Source organism: Phyllostomus hastatus, unplaced genomic scaffold (genome assembly GCF_019186645.2).
Source record: "Phyllostomus hastatus isolate PE091 unplaced genomic scaffold, TTU_PhHast_1.1 phas_scaffold_385, whole genome shotgun sequence".
Lineage (NCBI taxonomy): Eukaryota > Metazoa > Chordata > Mammalia > Chiroptera > Phyllostomidae > Phyllostomus > Phyllostomus hastatus.
In genome coordinates, this window is record NW_025334026.1 from 12,921,371 (window position 1) to 12,937,908 (window position 16,538).

Consider the following 16,538-nt stretch of genomic DNA (forward strand, 5'->3'; position numbering starts at 1 on the left):
AAATGCCACAAAGGAGAAGCTCATGAAGAGAACATTGAAATAAACAATAAACCAATGAAAAGATGTTTAATGTCATTAATAATCAGAGAAACGCAAATTAAAACAATAAGGAGATGCTTCTTGATACACACAGAATGACAGACACAATAAAAAGTCTGGTGCTACCAAGTGTTGGCAGAAATGTACAGGGATAGGAGCTCTCCAACACTCTGGAAGGGGTGTCAATTAGTACAATTTCACAGAACATTTGGCAATACCTGGTAAAGTGTGCTCACCCTGTGATCCAGCAGGTCCACTTCTAGGGAAACTCATGCATATGCACCTGGCGGCATTTACAAGGACGTGTGTCACATCTCATCTGTAATGGCAAATCTGTTGAAAACAATCCAGATGCTCATCAGGAGGATGGACGCAAGCTGCAGCCTACTCACGCATGGGGATCCTGCACAGAAGGTACAATCAGTGAACCAGAGCTTCTTGTATAAAATGGGACACATTTTGAAAACATAAAGTCAATAAGAAAAGCAAGTCGCCGAGTATGTAGAACCTAAGACCATCTATGTAAAAATGTTTGATGCACAAGATCATTCTATGTATTGTAAATGGATATATACCTAGGTAGCAAAACTATAAAAACCTGAACAGAGAGAGATGACACATCAACTTCAGGATAGTGTTACCTGGAGGAAAACAAGGAAAGAGGAAGAGCTACAGAGAGCCCCAGCAGAATGGCAAGACTTGTTAAATCTGAGTGGTGGGGTCCCATGGTGTTTCTTATATTATTCTTTGTACTTTCCCATGTGTTTGAAATAGCTCATAGTGCTAAAAATATGTTCAAAGGGAACAGGGCAATTTTACAGTGTAGCAGCAAGAAAGTGGACTGCCGTATTGGTTTCTGCGCGACCCCAGCTCATGCCTTCCCTCCTTCACACCACACTTCATGCTGGTAACCCCCAGCTGGGCCAGCACTCTTCTCCCACACAAATGACTTTGCCTTCATTCCTGGGCCTCCCAGCCCTGGTGTTCCCGCCGCTGGGGGTGGGGCATGGGGGGCGTGTCTCCTGTGAATGTTTACCAGTTCATGGATCCACAGACAACACTAAGATCCTAGAGACATAATGCAGCCCTGTCACATTCAACAAAGCATGATCTAGAAATGCATAAGAACCTCCCGCTCCCCCCGTGTCTTCTGAAAAATATCAAAGGCATCAAAATACGTGGTCTACTGCAACACAAACGGCAACCTCCTTTCCTCTCCTCTCTTCTCACTTCATACCCCACAGCTGATGCTGAGCAGATCTAGAAGCTGCCCACAACACCTCTCTTCTAACCCTCTTTAAAGCGCTCTGGTCCTTTCTCGCCCATCTCAATAGTTTATTGTGTATATTTGCAGTCTTTCCCTCAGCAAGCAATTCTTCCTCCTTCTGATAAGTGAGATGGGGTAGGAGGGAAATCTGGTGTAATTATCGAACGCTTTTTAGCCAACCAGGGGAGGAGGAAGTCTGTGAATTCCTCCAGGGGAGGAATGCATATGCGTTGTGCCTGCGGGGAAAACAACACCAGAGGTAAGAGCATCTGCAAGACGGCAGCCCAACCTCCCACGCAGCGGAGTCAGGGCAGTGTTCAAAAGGCCATTTCAACATTCTGCAGGGCCAGATGGTGGGGTTCGTGGTAAAAATAGGATATCACCCCATACTTCTCTTGCTGTAAGGCAGCTTCCAGACCAGAAGCAATATTGCAACATCCACCAGAACAGCATATGAAGCAGTAGCAAGTTCAAGAATGGTGGTACTAGCAGGAGCGTGATATGCCGGTAAACTCAATTCAAGTCCCAAATAAGCATCTTTTGAGTTATGGACAGATTGCTGATGACCTCACAACAGAAGAGTCTGGATGGGGTCACCTTAGCCTGGCTGGTCCCTAAGGAAGAAAGGCGCCATACTGAATTCTGGATTGGTGCTACTTTGCTGCCAGTGAGCATTCGGGTCAGCCTCGGTGAAAGAAACCCTTGAGTGGCCTCTTTTCCTCCCATGGTGGCCACTGTGGTCACAGCCCATGGAGCATGCTCTGGGCTGGCTGGGGGGCAAAGCACCCACAAGAGTGTTTATAGACCACAAAACTATTGGAGCCCCTGCAGCAGCAAGATGCCCCTTTGAGTCGGAGCTCAGAGCCCGGGCGCACGGTGCCACGGGACTGCTCTAACAGGGAACCTGACCTCCGTTGGTGATAAGGCAGGAGGCAGTAAGGGTTGAGTAACCTCTGATAGAGCCCTATCTTAAATCAACTTCTTTCTCCTTGGGCCTCAAAAGCTGCTTTGTTTAACTTCATGCTATTTGGATGAAGATATGATAAGGTCTCCAAAGTTTAAATAAACTTAGAAGTCAACGGAGTCTACGACCTGCCATTCCCTGGGAAGGAGGCTTAGTGAGCTGGGGACACAAGGCCCGGAGAGGAGGGGGCCGAGGTCTCACAATCCTCACTCTCCTGCAGTCCCCCAGTCCCAGCCAGTTCCAGCGGACGTTCCCTTGAGTTCCTTTCTTTTCCTATGGCTTATTTTGTTTGCCAAATGAGGGAACCCAGGGCCAAAACATTGAACCACAAGGGCTAAGCCAGGGGTCTCCAACTCAAGTGTTTACAGAGGACGAATGGGAAATAAAATTTGTACAAGGAGCTAAGTGAAAGGCAATCAGTAGGGGACTTCCACTTCCCACTTCTGAGAAAATGGAGTAGACGTGTGTCCCTATTCCTTCTGCCAACGACAGTGAAAACCCCTGGGCTTTAGAGATAAAACGAACACGGGAAGATTGAAAGTGGAGAGAAGGCAGACCAGCTAGGGACCTCTAGATCCAAGGGTGCGTGACACTTCATTGTTGTCACCGTCCCGCTGGCCACCTTCAGGCTCCTCGGGGCACACGGTGAGTGCCCTGGGCTTTCTTTTCCCTCGTGCCTCCCAAACACAGAACTGAAGAAGCAGGCAACTGAGAGACACACGCACTAAAAAAGTCCCCCAAAAACCTGGCTTTCTCTAGTGAAAGAACCAAAAAAGGGGCAGCCTAGAGAAACAGCAAACTTTTTAGACAATAATTGCTCTCCTCTAGCCAAACACCAGAGATAAAACTGTGGCCCCACCCCACCCGCACTACAAAGGCCAGGTTGGGAGCCTAGACTTCCACCCTCAAGGGGTTGGAACAAAGCACACCAACAGGCCCCACCCCCACGGTGTCAGTGGAGAACACCTGGGAAGCCTAGCCCACACCCACACCAGGTGGTAAAAAGGCACCGCACCCACTCCCCACCAAGCTGGTGTCAGAGGAAGCCACCCCAGCCTGGGAGCCAGTGGAAACCATCTGGGGAGCTGGAGCTCCCACCCCTGCTCAGCAATCACAAGGAGACAACTTCCTCCCTGGCCCCAGGTGTCAATCAAGACCAAACAGGGAACCTGGACTTCTACCTGGCAATATAAGGAAGTCCCTCGCCCTTCTCCTGTACTGTCAAAATAAAATAGAACATTTAAACAAGATCCAGACTCTTGGAACATAATACAAAAATGCCCAGGATTCTTTTGAAATCATTCATGATACTAAGTCCAGGAAGATCTCATGCTGAGTAAAAATAGATGCCAACACCGAGATGACAGAGATATAATTGTCTGACAAACATAATTTTAAACCAACCATTTGATTACAGGAGTAATTATGAATATACTTGAAACAAATAAAAAATAGAAAAGTCCAGCAAAAATAAAGATATAAAGAAGAACCAATGAAAAGTTGAGAAATGAAAAAATATAATAACTGAAATAAAAATTCGGCAGATGGCCTCAAGAGCAGAAGGGAGGGCACAGAGGAAAGAGTGAGTGAGCTAGAAGATAGAACAATTGGAATTACCCAATCTGAACAACAGAGGAAAATAGACTGGAGGAAAATAAACAGAGCCTCAGGTAATTGTGGGACTATAGCAAACATCCAACATTTGTGTAATCAGAGTTCCAGAAGGAGAAGATAAAGAGGGCAGAGCTAAAAAAAGTACTTGAAGAAATAATAGCTGAAGCTCCCTAAATTTGGCAACAGACAAAAACCTACAGATTCAAGAAGCTAAGCAAATCTCAAACTGCTTAAACCCAAGGAAATGCACACCAGATATCATGATCAGACTTCTGAAAACAAAAGACTGAAGGGGGAAAAAATCGAAAAAGCAGCCAGAGGCCCTGTGACTCAGTGGATTGAGTGCTGATCTGAGAACTGAAAGGTCACTGGTTTGATTCCCAGTCAGGGCACTTGACTGGGTTGCAGGCCAGGTCCCCAGTACAAGAGGGGCGCACAAGAGGCAACCACACATTGATGTTTCCCTCTCTTTATCCCTCCCTTCCCTTCTTCTAAAAATAAAATAAATAAAATCTTTAAAAAAAGAAAATCTTCAAAAGTCTAACAAATAATTCCCAAAATAACTGAGTTCAGAAAAGTCGCAGGTAACAAGATAACATATAAAATAAAACATAAAAATAAAGTTTTTACTCTGTGGAAGAGCTGGGTTAGGAGGACAAAAGGACAAGTTATAGAGTGGGATAATATTTGCTAGCCACACATTCAACAAAGAATTTTATATTATTTTATTTACTTATTTATCGAGAGAGGGGAAGGGAGGGAGGAAAACATCCATGTGTGAGAGAAACATTGCAGGCCCCCAGTGGGGGACCTGGCCCACAACACAAGCATGTGTCCTGACTGGGAATCAAACCAGCGACCTATTGGCTCACAGATGGGTGCTCAACCCACTGGGCCTCACCAGCCAGGGCTTAACAAAGAATTACTATGTCGAATATATAAGGAACTCTCAAAACTCAACAATTAAAAAAAAAAAAGCAAGCAATCCAAAAGGCATAAAGAGACATTTCAATGAAGAAGATAAGCATAGGCAAAGATGTTTAACATCATTAGTCACCAAGGAACTGCAAATTAAAACCACAGTGAGATGCCACCACACACCACACAGAGTGACAGTACCAGGTGCCAGTGAGGACGCACAGAACCTGGACTGCGCACACATTGTTGGTGGGCATGTAAAGTGGGACGGCCTTGCTGGGAGCAACTCTGGAGAACAGTGTGGTAGTTTCTTAATAAATGAAACATATAAGAACCAGAATTTGCCCTCCTAGGTATTTATCCCATAGAAATAAATACATGTTCACACAAAACCTGACCGTTACTTCCTGGGCCTTGGACACTAGTTAGGAGAAAGGAAACGGGCTCATCTCCTAGCCGTGGGCACTCTTCTCTCAATTCCTCTTTTCTTAGCCCTTTGCTCCATGGAATATCACACATACAACATTTTACCCAAACACACCTTGGCCCTCCACCAGCGAAATTCTTCTCCACCAACTCCTGCCCAACCTCCTACGGGAAGCTCTGCCGGACCAACACAGCCACAGCATTCTCCTTCCTACGGTCACTTAGTACTTGCTGCAGGGGTCCATTCCTGGAGCATCGGACCCACCTTGGGTCATGCTGCTGTTTCTGTACAAGAGGCTCAGGAACGTGTATGTGTGTAAGCATGTGCATATCTGTGTGTACGGATGTGCACGGGCACGGTGCCTGGAGCCCGGAGCCTCAACCTCCTCCCCCACCCTCACGGCACTCACCATTCAGAGACAGCCTCACCCCACCCTCATTCCCACCCTCTGGGGCACACACACACATCAAGCACAGCAGGCCCCAAGCACCACAGTGGTTTTTATTTAAAAAGCTTTATTGAGGTATAATTTACATACCATATGACTCACCAGTTTAAATTGTACTGTGGAATGGTGTTTTAGTATAAGCATAGAGTTATGCGCCCATCAGCACAATCAGTTGTAGGACATTTTCATCACCCCAAAAGAAACCCTATACCAATTAGCAGTCAACCCCACTTCCTCTGAACACTCCCACCCCAGCCCCTGGCAAACCCTGATCTTTATAGATTTTCCTACTCAGAAGAGTTTCTGTAAGTAGAATCATACAATATGTCATCTTTTGCAACTGTTATCTCTCACCATAATATTTTCAAGGTTCACCCATGTTGTTGTACGTGTCAGAACTTTATTTTTTTCCATGGCTAAATAATATCCCACTGTGTAAATACACATATCACTTTTGTGTGTCCATTCATCAACTGACATTTAGGATGTTTCCACTTTTTGGCTATTATTATTATTATTATTATGAATAATGCTTCTGTGAACATTGTTGTACAAATATTTTGTGTGAACATGTTTTCATTTCTCTTGGGTAAGTAGTAGAATTGCTGGGTCATATGGTAACTCTACCTTTTGAGGAACAGATTGTTTTCAAAAGCAACTGTAACTCTTTACATCCCCACCAGTGTCATAGGAGGGTTCTCATTTCTCCACATTTTCTTTTTGACTTTCATCCCATGAGTGAGAACGGGTATCTCTGTGCAGTTCTGCTTTGCATTTCTCTAATGACTAGTGGTGTTGAACGTCTTTTCACATGCTTTTTGGTTATTTGTGTATCTTCTTTGTCTATTCTCAATGTCTGTTTATATTCTCTGACAATTTTCTAATTGTGTTGTTTTTTTATTATTGGGTTGCTTACAACCCTAACCATGGTAGATATTAAGCAAAAGCTATTTGGAGCTGTTTTGCCCAGAACTAAAGTCTGTTTGCAGAGACTCTGAAGTTTGGCCCCTGGTCACAAAGCTTTCTGTTCTCATCTCCCACAGCCCTGCCCAGCGGGTGTTCCTCACTCAGCCCCCCCCCTCACCCAACCTGAGCAAATCAGAACATACCCCTCTGCACAGATGAGGAAACTGAGGCTCAAGGTGGAAAAGAACTTGCTCAAGGTCCCATGACTGGTGATAGTAGAGACCGCCTCAAATTCAGGGTTGTCCAACTAAACTTTCTCCACGGCACTTCCCTGCACACTTGTATGCCCCGGCTTGGTTGTTTTCTGGTTTACCACACACTTATATCATTTTCATTCTCGTCACAGCCCCATGAGGTGAGTCATGTAGACATCATTTCCTTCATTTTACAGAGGAAACTGACCCTAAAAGAGGTCGCTTGACTTTCTCTAACCTCCCAGCTAGCAAGAGACAGCTCACAGCACCCCACCCAGACACAAGTAGCAGGGAACCCACTCTCTGTCCAAAGGACCTGACCTCAGCCCTCGGAGAAGCCTAGCCACACTGCCTAGGGGGTCTACCTTACTTCTGGGCCAGAGCCACCCCCACTAACCAGGAAACTAGCAGCCAGCAGTCCACTGAAATGGACCTAGGCTCCATGAACTTCCTCCAGGGCAGCCCCCACCCAGCACCAGCTAGGCCCTCAGGTCGGGCGCTCCCAGCCCTGCCCAGCCCAACCCCAGGAGGCCCCACCCAAGACCTTTGCCCTTGCAAGAAGTAGGACCCTGGTTTCCTGGGCCTCTGGTCCTATTTACCTTCCTCTATTACCCCAGGGCTTGGGTACTTATTGAAAAGGACACAGGATACATGCCTGGTATTTGAGATATGTGGAGAAAACTGGAAAAACCCCTAGGTCTGGCTAAATGAGGTTCTTTATCTAGCTTGGAAGTGCACTTGGTTCCTACTAGAATACAAAGCCTTCTGATTCAGGTAACACAGCAGTGTCCCATTCTCAGTCATTTGTGCCCATCAGAGGGTCTGAGCAGGCAAGGTTGCAAGAACATAAGAAAGTGATGCCCTTCCTTCCTTCGAGTCGGGAAACTAACTTTCTCTTGAGTACCCAGCACTATTCTAGGCATTGTTTGTGGACATTCTGGCTGTCCCAGTGGAGCTGACATACTGGAACAGAGAGAGAGAATAAAAAATAAATAATAGAAATACAAAGTATGGTAGGTGGTGTTAAATGCTAAGGCGAACATAAAGTATGAAGAGGACGGAACACCGAGGAGCGAGCAGTAGTCATTTTAAATAGCGTGGATGGGGAAGGAAGGCCTTGCTGGGAGCAAAGAGCTGAAAGGGAGGGGTGAGTCCTGTGGATATCTGCAAGTGTCTCATTGTCACCCGCACAGGGGGCCTGAAGTGGGAGCTTGTGTTATACTGGGGGAATAGCCAGGAGATGCAAGAGCTGGAATGAGGGGAAGAGAGAATACAGAATATTGAGGCGGGGGGTGGGGGGAAGGTTAGAAGAGACAGACCAGTCAGAACCTCCAAGGCCAACTCTGAAGGGCTCCAAGAAGGGTGAGGGATAGCCCAAGTATAGGAGCAAGGGCATTGCAAGCATACGTCTAGGACGTCCCACTTTTGCCCAGATCAAATCCCTTTCACCACCATTTCATTAAGATGGATACCAGCAACGACTCGGAGCCTAGAGGGAGGGACGACAGGGCTCTGTGAGGGGAGGGGACTGAAAAAGGAGAAGGGGACGGACTTCTGGGAGGGACGGCGGGACGGGGGTGGGGGCGGGGGGCGGAGAGCGGCTCAGCTAAAGAGATCCAGAGTCACTGGGAGGGGTAAGAGTTGAGAAAGCTCTAGCGGGGCTGGAGGGAAATGTTAGTTCAGCACTGACCCAGGGGCGTCTTTTGGGTGCCTCTGCAGGCTGTCCCTGGCTACAGAGTCCAGACCTCCAGGGCTGGCAACCCCATGGGCCTGAATCGGGCCGGAATGCGGCGCCGCGTGGGCCGCCCCAGAGGCAGGAGGGCAGAGCAGGTTCGCAGCCGGTCGCGCGGAACAGCCGCGCCCACGCTGCCCCTTCCAGCCCCCGGGCATCTGGCGCTGCCGGCGGCGCCCCCTTCCCCGCGCCGCCCGTGTCAAGGACGTCGAAAAATGTGCGCGCTCGAGCCACACAGACTGTGACCCGCGCTCCAACCCCGGCCGGGCGCGGGGAACTGGTCTCCGAGCCGCGGCGCAGCTGCAGCGAAAGCAGCCGGGGCCCGAGGCCAGGCCCCGCCCCCGGCCGCGCGGCCCGCCAACCCCCGAGCGGAACGCCGCCCTCCCCCGCCCGCGCTGCGTCCAGGTGGGATGCGGGGGCCACGTCACTGTCCCCAGGTCCCGGAGAACGCGGCTCCGCCCCCGCCGGAGCGCGGGGCACGAATCTAAGACCAATTGGCCCCAAGTCAGGGCCAGCTCAGTCGCCGCCGCCCGCCCACAAAGCCACAGGCAGGTGCGGACGCGGCCGCAGCGCGAGCAGTCAGCGCGGAGCCGTTAGCGAGCGCGCGGTCGTCCCTCCGTCCGTCCGTCGGGGCGTCAGACCGTCGGCGCGCCGCAGTTCCTGCCCAGGCCCAGCGGCCGCGGCCCCTCGTCGTCCCTGCACCCGGAGCCGCCCGGCAGAGCGGGCTTTGGAGCGGCAGCCATGTCCATGGGCCTGGAGATCGCGGGCACCTCGCTGGCCGTGCTGGGCTGGCTGGGCACCATCGTTTGCTGCGCGCTGCCCATGTGGCGGGTGACGGCGTTCATCGGCAGCAGCATCATCACGGCACAGATCACCTGGGAGGGCCTGTGGATGAACTGCGTGGTGCAGAGCACCGGCCAGATGCAGTGCAAGGTGTACGACTCGCTGCTGGCGCTGCCGCAGGACCTGCAGGCGGCCCGTGCCCTCATCGTTGTCGCCATCCTGCTGGCTGCCTTTGGGCTCCTCGTGGCGCTCGTCGGCGCGCAGTGCACCAACTGCGTGCAGGATGACACTGCCAAGGCAAAAATCACCATCGTGGCGGGCGTGCTTTTCTTGCTGGCCGCCCTGCTCACCCTCGTGCCGGTGTCCTGGTCGGCCAACACCATCGTCCAGGACTTCTACAACCCCCTGGTGCCGGATTCGCAGAAGCGCGAGATAGGCTCTGGCCTGTATGTGGGCTGGGCGGCCGCGGCGCTGCAGCTGCTGGGGGGTGCGCTGCTCTGTTGCTCCTGCCCGCCGTCTGAGAAGAAATATGTGCCGGCCAAAATCCTCTACTCGGCCCCGCGCTCCGCTGGGCCAGGCACGGGCACCGGGACAGCCTACGACCGCAAGGACTACGTCTGAGGGGCAGCCGCGCTCCACCAGCCCACGTGCTGGTGCACCCACCAGTCCAGCGGGCCGCCTTGCATCGGAGACCAGCCTAGCCCAGATGTCAGACACCCCTTCGCTGAACTTCGAGGGGCCGGCCTGTCGCCCCCTTCCCGAGCTGCCACACCCTCTGCGGGCAGGGAACGGGACAGTGGAGCCTGGGGACCGGCCTGCATAGACAATGAAACCTCCCCCTCTGGAGTTCGGGGTAGGGTGGCCGCGGCTACTTGCCCTCACCCTCGGGCCCCGAAGCCCTTGTTGGGCAGGCACCGGCAGCCTTGAAATTCTTCAAGGCTACTTGATGTTCTTCAATAAAAGCCTTTCGTTTTGCAGTTGCCCGTGCGCCTCCTTGCCCTGAGTGCCAGGGCTGCGGACAGGTTTCCAGCCCCCTGCAAAGGCTGGTTTGGGCTGGATTCTGCCAGGGATGAAGCCTAGAGAGGGACAGAGGTTCAGTAACCAAGGAAGTGAGGTTGTAAACTGAACTGGGTGCTGTCTGGGTGGCCATTCGGCCCAGTCACCGGGGATTCAGCCGATTAAGGCCCAATCTGGAGAGGCAGGTGTGGGCCCTTCCAGCGTGTTGTGGCAGAGAGAGCCATTGGGGTCGGGGGAGGTTGTCATGGACTCTCTTCTCCACACTGTGACTTCTGGGTTTGTGCTTGGAGCACCAGTGTTCCACAGCGCAGCTGTGCGCCAGAATCTCCCCTGTGCTGCATGAAAGAGCACATTCAATGCTATGATTTCATATTTGGAAAAGGCGGACAAAAAGACCTATTGTTTTTGTTTTTGTTTTTTACCAAAAGTAATGCTGGGCAGAATCTTTTCACCTGGGGGAGAGATGACAGAGGGGCCTGGTTTTCTTCCTGGGATCCTCCAGGGAGGGAAAGAGGGGAGACTCAGAACTCTGGTGGCAATGTGGTTCTGGAGATAAACAAGTTTTGGAAGCACTGGCATCTCGGAGAAGGTGCAGGAGGTTCAGGCAGTGGGAAGGTGGGCCCGTGCCCAGGGCCAGGAAAGAGAAATTCCACATGGCTGGATAGATAGCAAGGTGAGAGGGGAAGTGCCGATGAGGCCCAGGGACACAGAAAAGACGAAGGTGTGGGGAGCTTCCTGGGCGGAATGACAGACTTTGGACCGAACTCTGGTGTTCTGGGAGTCATGGAAGGGATGCGCGTTGTCAGAGTTTTGTTCTAAAATAAGCTCTCCAGCAGCCCCTGCAGAGCTGGGGTTTAAGGAGGCCAGTGAAAGCGGGAGACCATCTAAGAGGCTAGCCAATCTAGTGAGATGACGTGGGCCGGAAATAAAGCAGGGACAGAGGGGCTGGGAGCAAGGCCTAAGGGGGGCTGCTAAGAGAGCAAGATGAACAGGTCTTGAGAACCATTTGGATGTGTGAGGTGGGGAAAGAATTAGGAAAACCCCAATTTTCCACCTTAGGTCATTGATTGGATGGCGGTGCCATTTACCAAAACAGGAGACCAGATTGCTGGGGGGAAATGTTGGGTTCAGCTTTAAATGTACAGAGTTTGACAAGCCTGTAGGACCTCCAGGCAGAGGTGTCCAGGAAGTGACCGGGCATTTATAGAGCTCCGGAACTCAGGAGTGGTAAACTTGGCTGTTATCATCACACAAAAGGGAACCGAAACCAGGTAGTGGATGAGGTCAGTCTAGAAACCAAAGGGAGAGTTTCTAGAAGGCGGGTATCGGCCACGGTGTCTGAGGCTACAGAAGTGGTCATGCAAGATGAGACCTGAGGAGTAGCTGTGAGATTAAAAACTTCAGGTGGCCCTGGCTGGTGTGGCTTAATGGATTGAGTGCTGGCCTGCGAACCAAAAGGTTGCTGGTTCGATTCCCAATCAGGGCACGTGCCTGGGTTGAGGGCCAGGTTCCCAGTTGGGGGCATGTGAGAGGCAACCAATCTGTTTCTCTCCCTCTCTTTCTCCCCTCTTTCCCCCTCTTTATAAATCAATCAATCAATCAGTCAATAAAATAAAAAACCAGAACATGTAGATCTTGCATCCAAGGGGTTTGCTTATAAAAGGAGTCAAGACCAAGTTAGCAACCTGACGGGAAGGGACAGCCCCAGGACAGGTATTTCAGACTGGGGAATCTTGGAATTGCTTCAAAGTGACTGTATCTCAAACTTCTTTGCCTGAAGCAAAACTGAAACAAAAGTTCCCAGTGGCAGTCAGATCTTTCAGTAGAATACTTTACTTAGCTTCCAAAAAATTCCCCTCTGGTTAGAGAACTCCAGACATGCTGTCGCCCTGTAAGGCCCAAGGAGGAGAAAGCAGATTACTATGAATAGTAAGAGTAACCTACATCACCCTCGCTGAGATTCAGGAAAGGACTTGGGGCTGTTGTTACCTCTCTCCAGCCAGTTCCCCCTGGAGAACCACTCTTCTAGCCTGCAGGGGAAGGAAAGAGGGAAAATGAACAAATATAAAGCTGAGGGGGACAAGTGATGGAGATGGGTCCTACGGAGAGCTGGAGAGGGGATGTGGGCTCAGAAAAGCAAAGGAGCTCAGTGGGTGGGTGGGGGGCAGTCAGTGAGGGGGAGGGTCAGGGAAGGAGGAGGCTTAGCAATAGGTGAAGCAGAGGAAACAGAGGAGAAATGTTCTCCGGGCCTGTCATGGATGGGATTTGGGGGGTGCACAGAGCCAAGGGGTTGCATCTGACTTCATCCCCATAGTCTCTGGCCAAAGAGCTAGGTTGGGCCAAATCAGAACTGAGGGGTACCAGGTGGCTTCTTGGTCCCAGAGTGCCCTGCAGGCAGGAATAAGGTTACTCATTTACCACTTGCTTCAAGAGAGCAGCATGGACACAACACTGCGTGTGGCAGAGCTGGAGCCTGAGGCCCAGAGCCAGCTGACCCACCCCCAGCAGCCCCAAGCCAGAGAGATGTGGCAGAGAAGGGAGGCAGAACTGACTGACCCTCAGCCCTTGGGCAGGGTGGGAAGGGCTGCAGAGCCTCAGACTTCCCCCTGGTTCCCAGGTTTCTCCCCAAGCCTGGGCTTCCCTGGGACCTCCTGAGTGGTAGTGAGGTATCCTACTCTATTCTACATGCCCCCAACAGGCACACCCATCCTTGCCTGGCTTCAGGATCTGTCCTCATTCATCCTATTCTTATCCCTTCTGGAGTCAGGGTCTTAACAGAGTTGGTGGAATTTTCAGCACACTGCATTTTCAGCATGAGCTGAGGAGGGAAATCTTCAGACGGCTGGAGAAGAAAAAGGCATTTGGTGTGAAGGAACACTCTGGACTGGGACTTAACTGCGTTCTGGATCCGCTCCTTTTCCTGTGTGACTCTGAGCAATTCCCTTCCCACTCTGGCTCTCAATTTTTCCATCATTTCAATAAGGGCTTGGGACCAGATGATTCATGACGGCCTCTCTAACTTTCTTTCCATCCCCATTTTCATCCTTATCACCTCCTGCAGAAAGAAATTAGAACCAAAGGGACCAGGAAAGCAGTCCAGTTTATTCCTCCGAACCTTGGTTTTCTCATCTTACAAAATGGGTATCCTAATAGCACTGGGCTGCATCGAGGATTAGCTGAGTCATCTTCTGGGTTCCCATGTAGCCTACTCTCACCCCATCTCAGCACATGCTACACTATGTTGTTTTGTTTTGCTTCTTGTCAGATTTCCCCAACAGAAGGTCATCCAAGGTCAGGGGCAGTGGCCTGTGTTTCACTCTGTCTGCAGCACCCAGTTCAGGCCAGCGCGTAAAATCAAGTCAAGCCTGTGTACATGAAAAGCACCTGGCACAAAGCTAGGCATACAGTAGGACCTTAATTAAGGTAAGTATTGTTAATATTTTTGGTGTATTCAGCCAGGCAGGCACCTGGAAACATGAGGGAGACGGCCAGGTTGTGAGAAAGTTCCAGGATTTCGTAGCAGTCCCCAGCCCTGAAGCACACTGCCAGGCCCTGGGGCTCTGTCCCACCCACTTTCTGCTCTTTTGCCGCAGGCCTCCTAGGTCCTGCCACACCTGTTCCAGCTCTTCCTCCTGCTGAGACCAAAAGCCAAGTGCTTTATCAAACAAACAGCATTTATTATGGCTCCCTCAAGGTCTGCAGGAGGCAGGGAAGAACAGACAGTACCTTCCTTCTCCCTCCCCTACCAGGGCTCCATTAAAGGTCATCCATACCAAGGCAAGTATGCTGTGCAGCGCAGGCAAAGAAGAGAGTGAGGACAGTGGCTCTGGTGCTCACTGAGGGACCTTGGGCAAGTCACTGGCAACCTCTCATTCTCATCTGTAAGAGAGGTGACACTGTCCCTGCGATCCCCGTAAGGACCCTGTCATGTAGGCGTTACATGGGGAGGCCAATGATGAGACATCAGCCTGGAAGGGAGGAAACTGGAGCCATGGAAACATTTTTGTCCAGTAACTCTCACCTCCTTGGGGTCTTGGGGTGTTCCCCTATATCTCTGGTTGTGGGAGATGCAGCTTTTCCTATTGCTTAAGCCAGTCCAACTTGGGGGTTCCAATCAAAGGCTTCCCAACCAGTACAACTTGGCTGCCACAAAAAGGAATCAAGTACAATGCCTCCTGTGAAGCAATCTTGCAGAAAAAGCAAAATATTAAATCAAACCTGAATCTGATCCATTTTCTAGATCAAGTGTCAATTTACACGCCATGCAAAGGAAAGAGGAACACAGTAACAGAAAATGCAATCAGCAAAATCCAGATGTGGAGAACTCTATGGGACAAATAAATGGGTTCTTTAACAAAAAAAAATTCAAGGGAAAAAAGGGAGATACAGGGAGACGTATAGATCATCAAAAGAAACTTAAAGACATATCAACAAATCACAGTTGTGGACCTTAATTGGTTCCTGATTCAAACTGGGAAAAAAGTTTATGGCATTTATGAGACAATTAGAAATGTGAACACTAAGTGGATCATCGATAACAGAGCCACTTTAAAATGGAGCCGGAGCCGCAGTGCCAGAGGAACTGCCTTACCCGTCATACACTTCAAACCTTGGAGTGTTAGAACAGGGCAAAATCACTTTAGGACCGGGCCTAAGCAAACTTGTGCCTCCTCCCCCCACCCCCAAAAAACTGCTTGCAAAGATAACAAGAAAGCAGCTATTGTGACTAGTGGACTGATGGCTATGGGACTAAACATTAAAAACATCATTTAGAATGAATATCACTGTGCTATGTTGTCTTCCTTCTACTGATGGAATTGGTCCCCTTCTTCTTCTCCTAAGTACCCCTGGCCTTTGTTCCCTAGTTGGAACATTATTTGGGCTTCTGCCTGAATTACTGATTCCTGAACAGCTGTTCTCATTGATCTCAAATAAATGCTTGTTTGCCTCTCACTTTGAAAAGGACTTTTCATTTTTAAGTTATCACAAGGAATTACTACTTTTTCAAGTGTGTAAATGATATGGTGGTTTCTGTTTTTAAAAAAACAAAATAGCCCTTATGTTTAAAAGAAACATACTGGAGTATTTACAGATGAACTATTTACAGATACAATGTCTGAAACTTCAAAGTAATGTGCAGGTGGGAGAGGAGACACGTGGGGTATAGATGAAGCAAGATTGGCCTTGGGAAGTCCTCATATATCAATAGTCACCCTAAATGTAAATGGACTGAACTCACCAGTTCAGAGGCACAGAGTAGCAGAATGGACTTAAAAACAAGACCCAACTATACCCTTCCTTTGGGAAACTTTTATCAGCTACAAAGACAAACATAGGCTCAAAGTAGAGAGGTAGAAGATAATATTCAAAGAAAATGGCATCCAGAGAAAAGTGGGTATAGCCATACTTATATCAGACAAAACAGATTTGAAGATAAAAAAGGTAACAAGAGCCCTGGCTGGTGTGGCTCAGTGGATTGAGCACGGGCCTGCAAACCAAATGGTCACCAGTTCAGTTTCCAGTCAGGGCACATGCCTGGGTTGTGGGCCAGGTCCCCAGTGGGGGCTGTGCAACAGGCAACCACACACTGATGTTTCTCTCCCTCTCGTTCTCCTTCTCTTCTCCTCTGTCTGGAAATAAATTAAAAATTTTTTTTTAAAGGGTAACAAGAGACAATGGTGGACATTATACTGTGATAAAGGGGACAATTCCTGAAAAAGACATAACATGATAATATGCATCCAACCTGGGAAAACCAAAATATATAAAGCAATTACTAATGGAACTAAAGGGAGAAACATAACAAGACAATAGCAGCCCTGACTAGTGTGGCTCAGTGGGTTGAGCGTCATCCTGCAAACTGAAAGATCACGTGTCCTGGTCAGGGCACGTACCTGGGTTTTGGGCCAGGTTCCCGGTTGGGGCATGTGTGAGAGGCAACCGATTTGATGTCTCTCTACCTCTCTTTCTCTCTCCCTTCCCCTCTCTCTAAAAATAAATAAGTAAAAGCTTTTTTAAAGATTTTATTTATTTTTTTAGAGAGGGAAGGGAGGGAGAAAGAGAGAGAAACATCAATGTGTGGTTTCTGGGGGCCATGGCCTGCAACCCAGGCATGTGCCCTGACTGGGAATCGAACCTGCGATGCTTTGGTTCTGAGCCCACGCTCAAT

General features: G+C 49.7%; 1 protein-coding gene across 1 annotated transcript; it reads left to right on the plus strand.

Moving 5' to 3' along the window:
* The first annotated feature begins 9,024 nt into the window (after positions 1 to 9,024).
* CLDN3 (claudin 3) lies at positions 9,025 to 10,329 on the plus strand. Its single transcript, XM_045819466.1, has one exon. The coding sequence runs from the start codon at positions 9,311 to 9,313 to the stop codon at positions 9,971 to 9,973; it is 663 nt and encodes a 220-aa protein (XP_045675422.1). The 5' UTR covers positions 9,025 to 9,310; the 3' UTR covers positions 9,974 to 10,329.
* The last annotated feature ends 6,209 nt before the right edge of the window (positions 10,330 to 16,538 follow it).

What these genes read in the sequence shown, in the direction of transcription:
- CLDN3 (XM_045819466.1), top strand. Translation starts at nt 9,311, where the DNA reads ATGTCCATGGGCCTGGAGATCGCGGGCACCTCGCTGGCCGTGCTGGGC.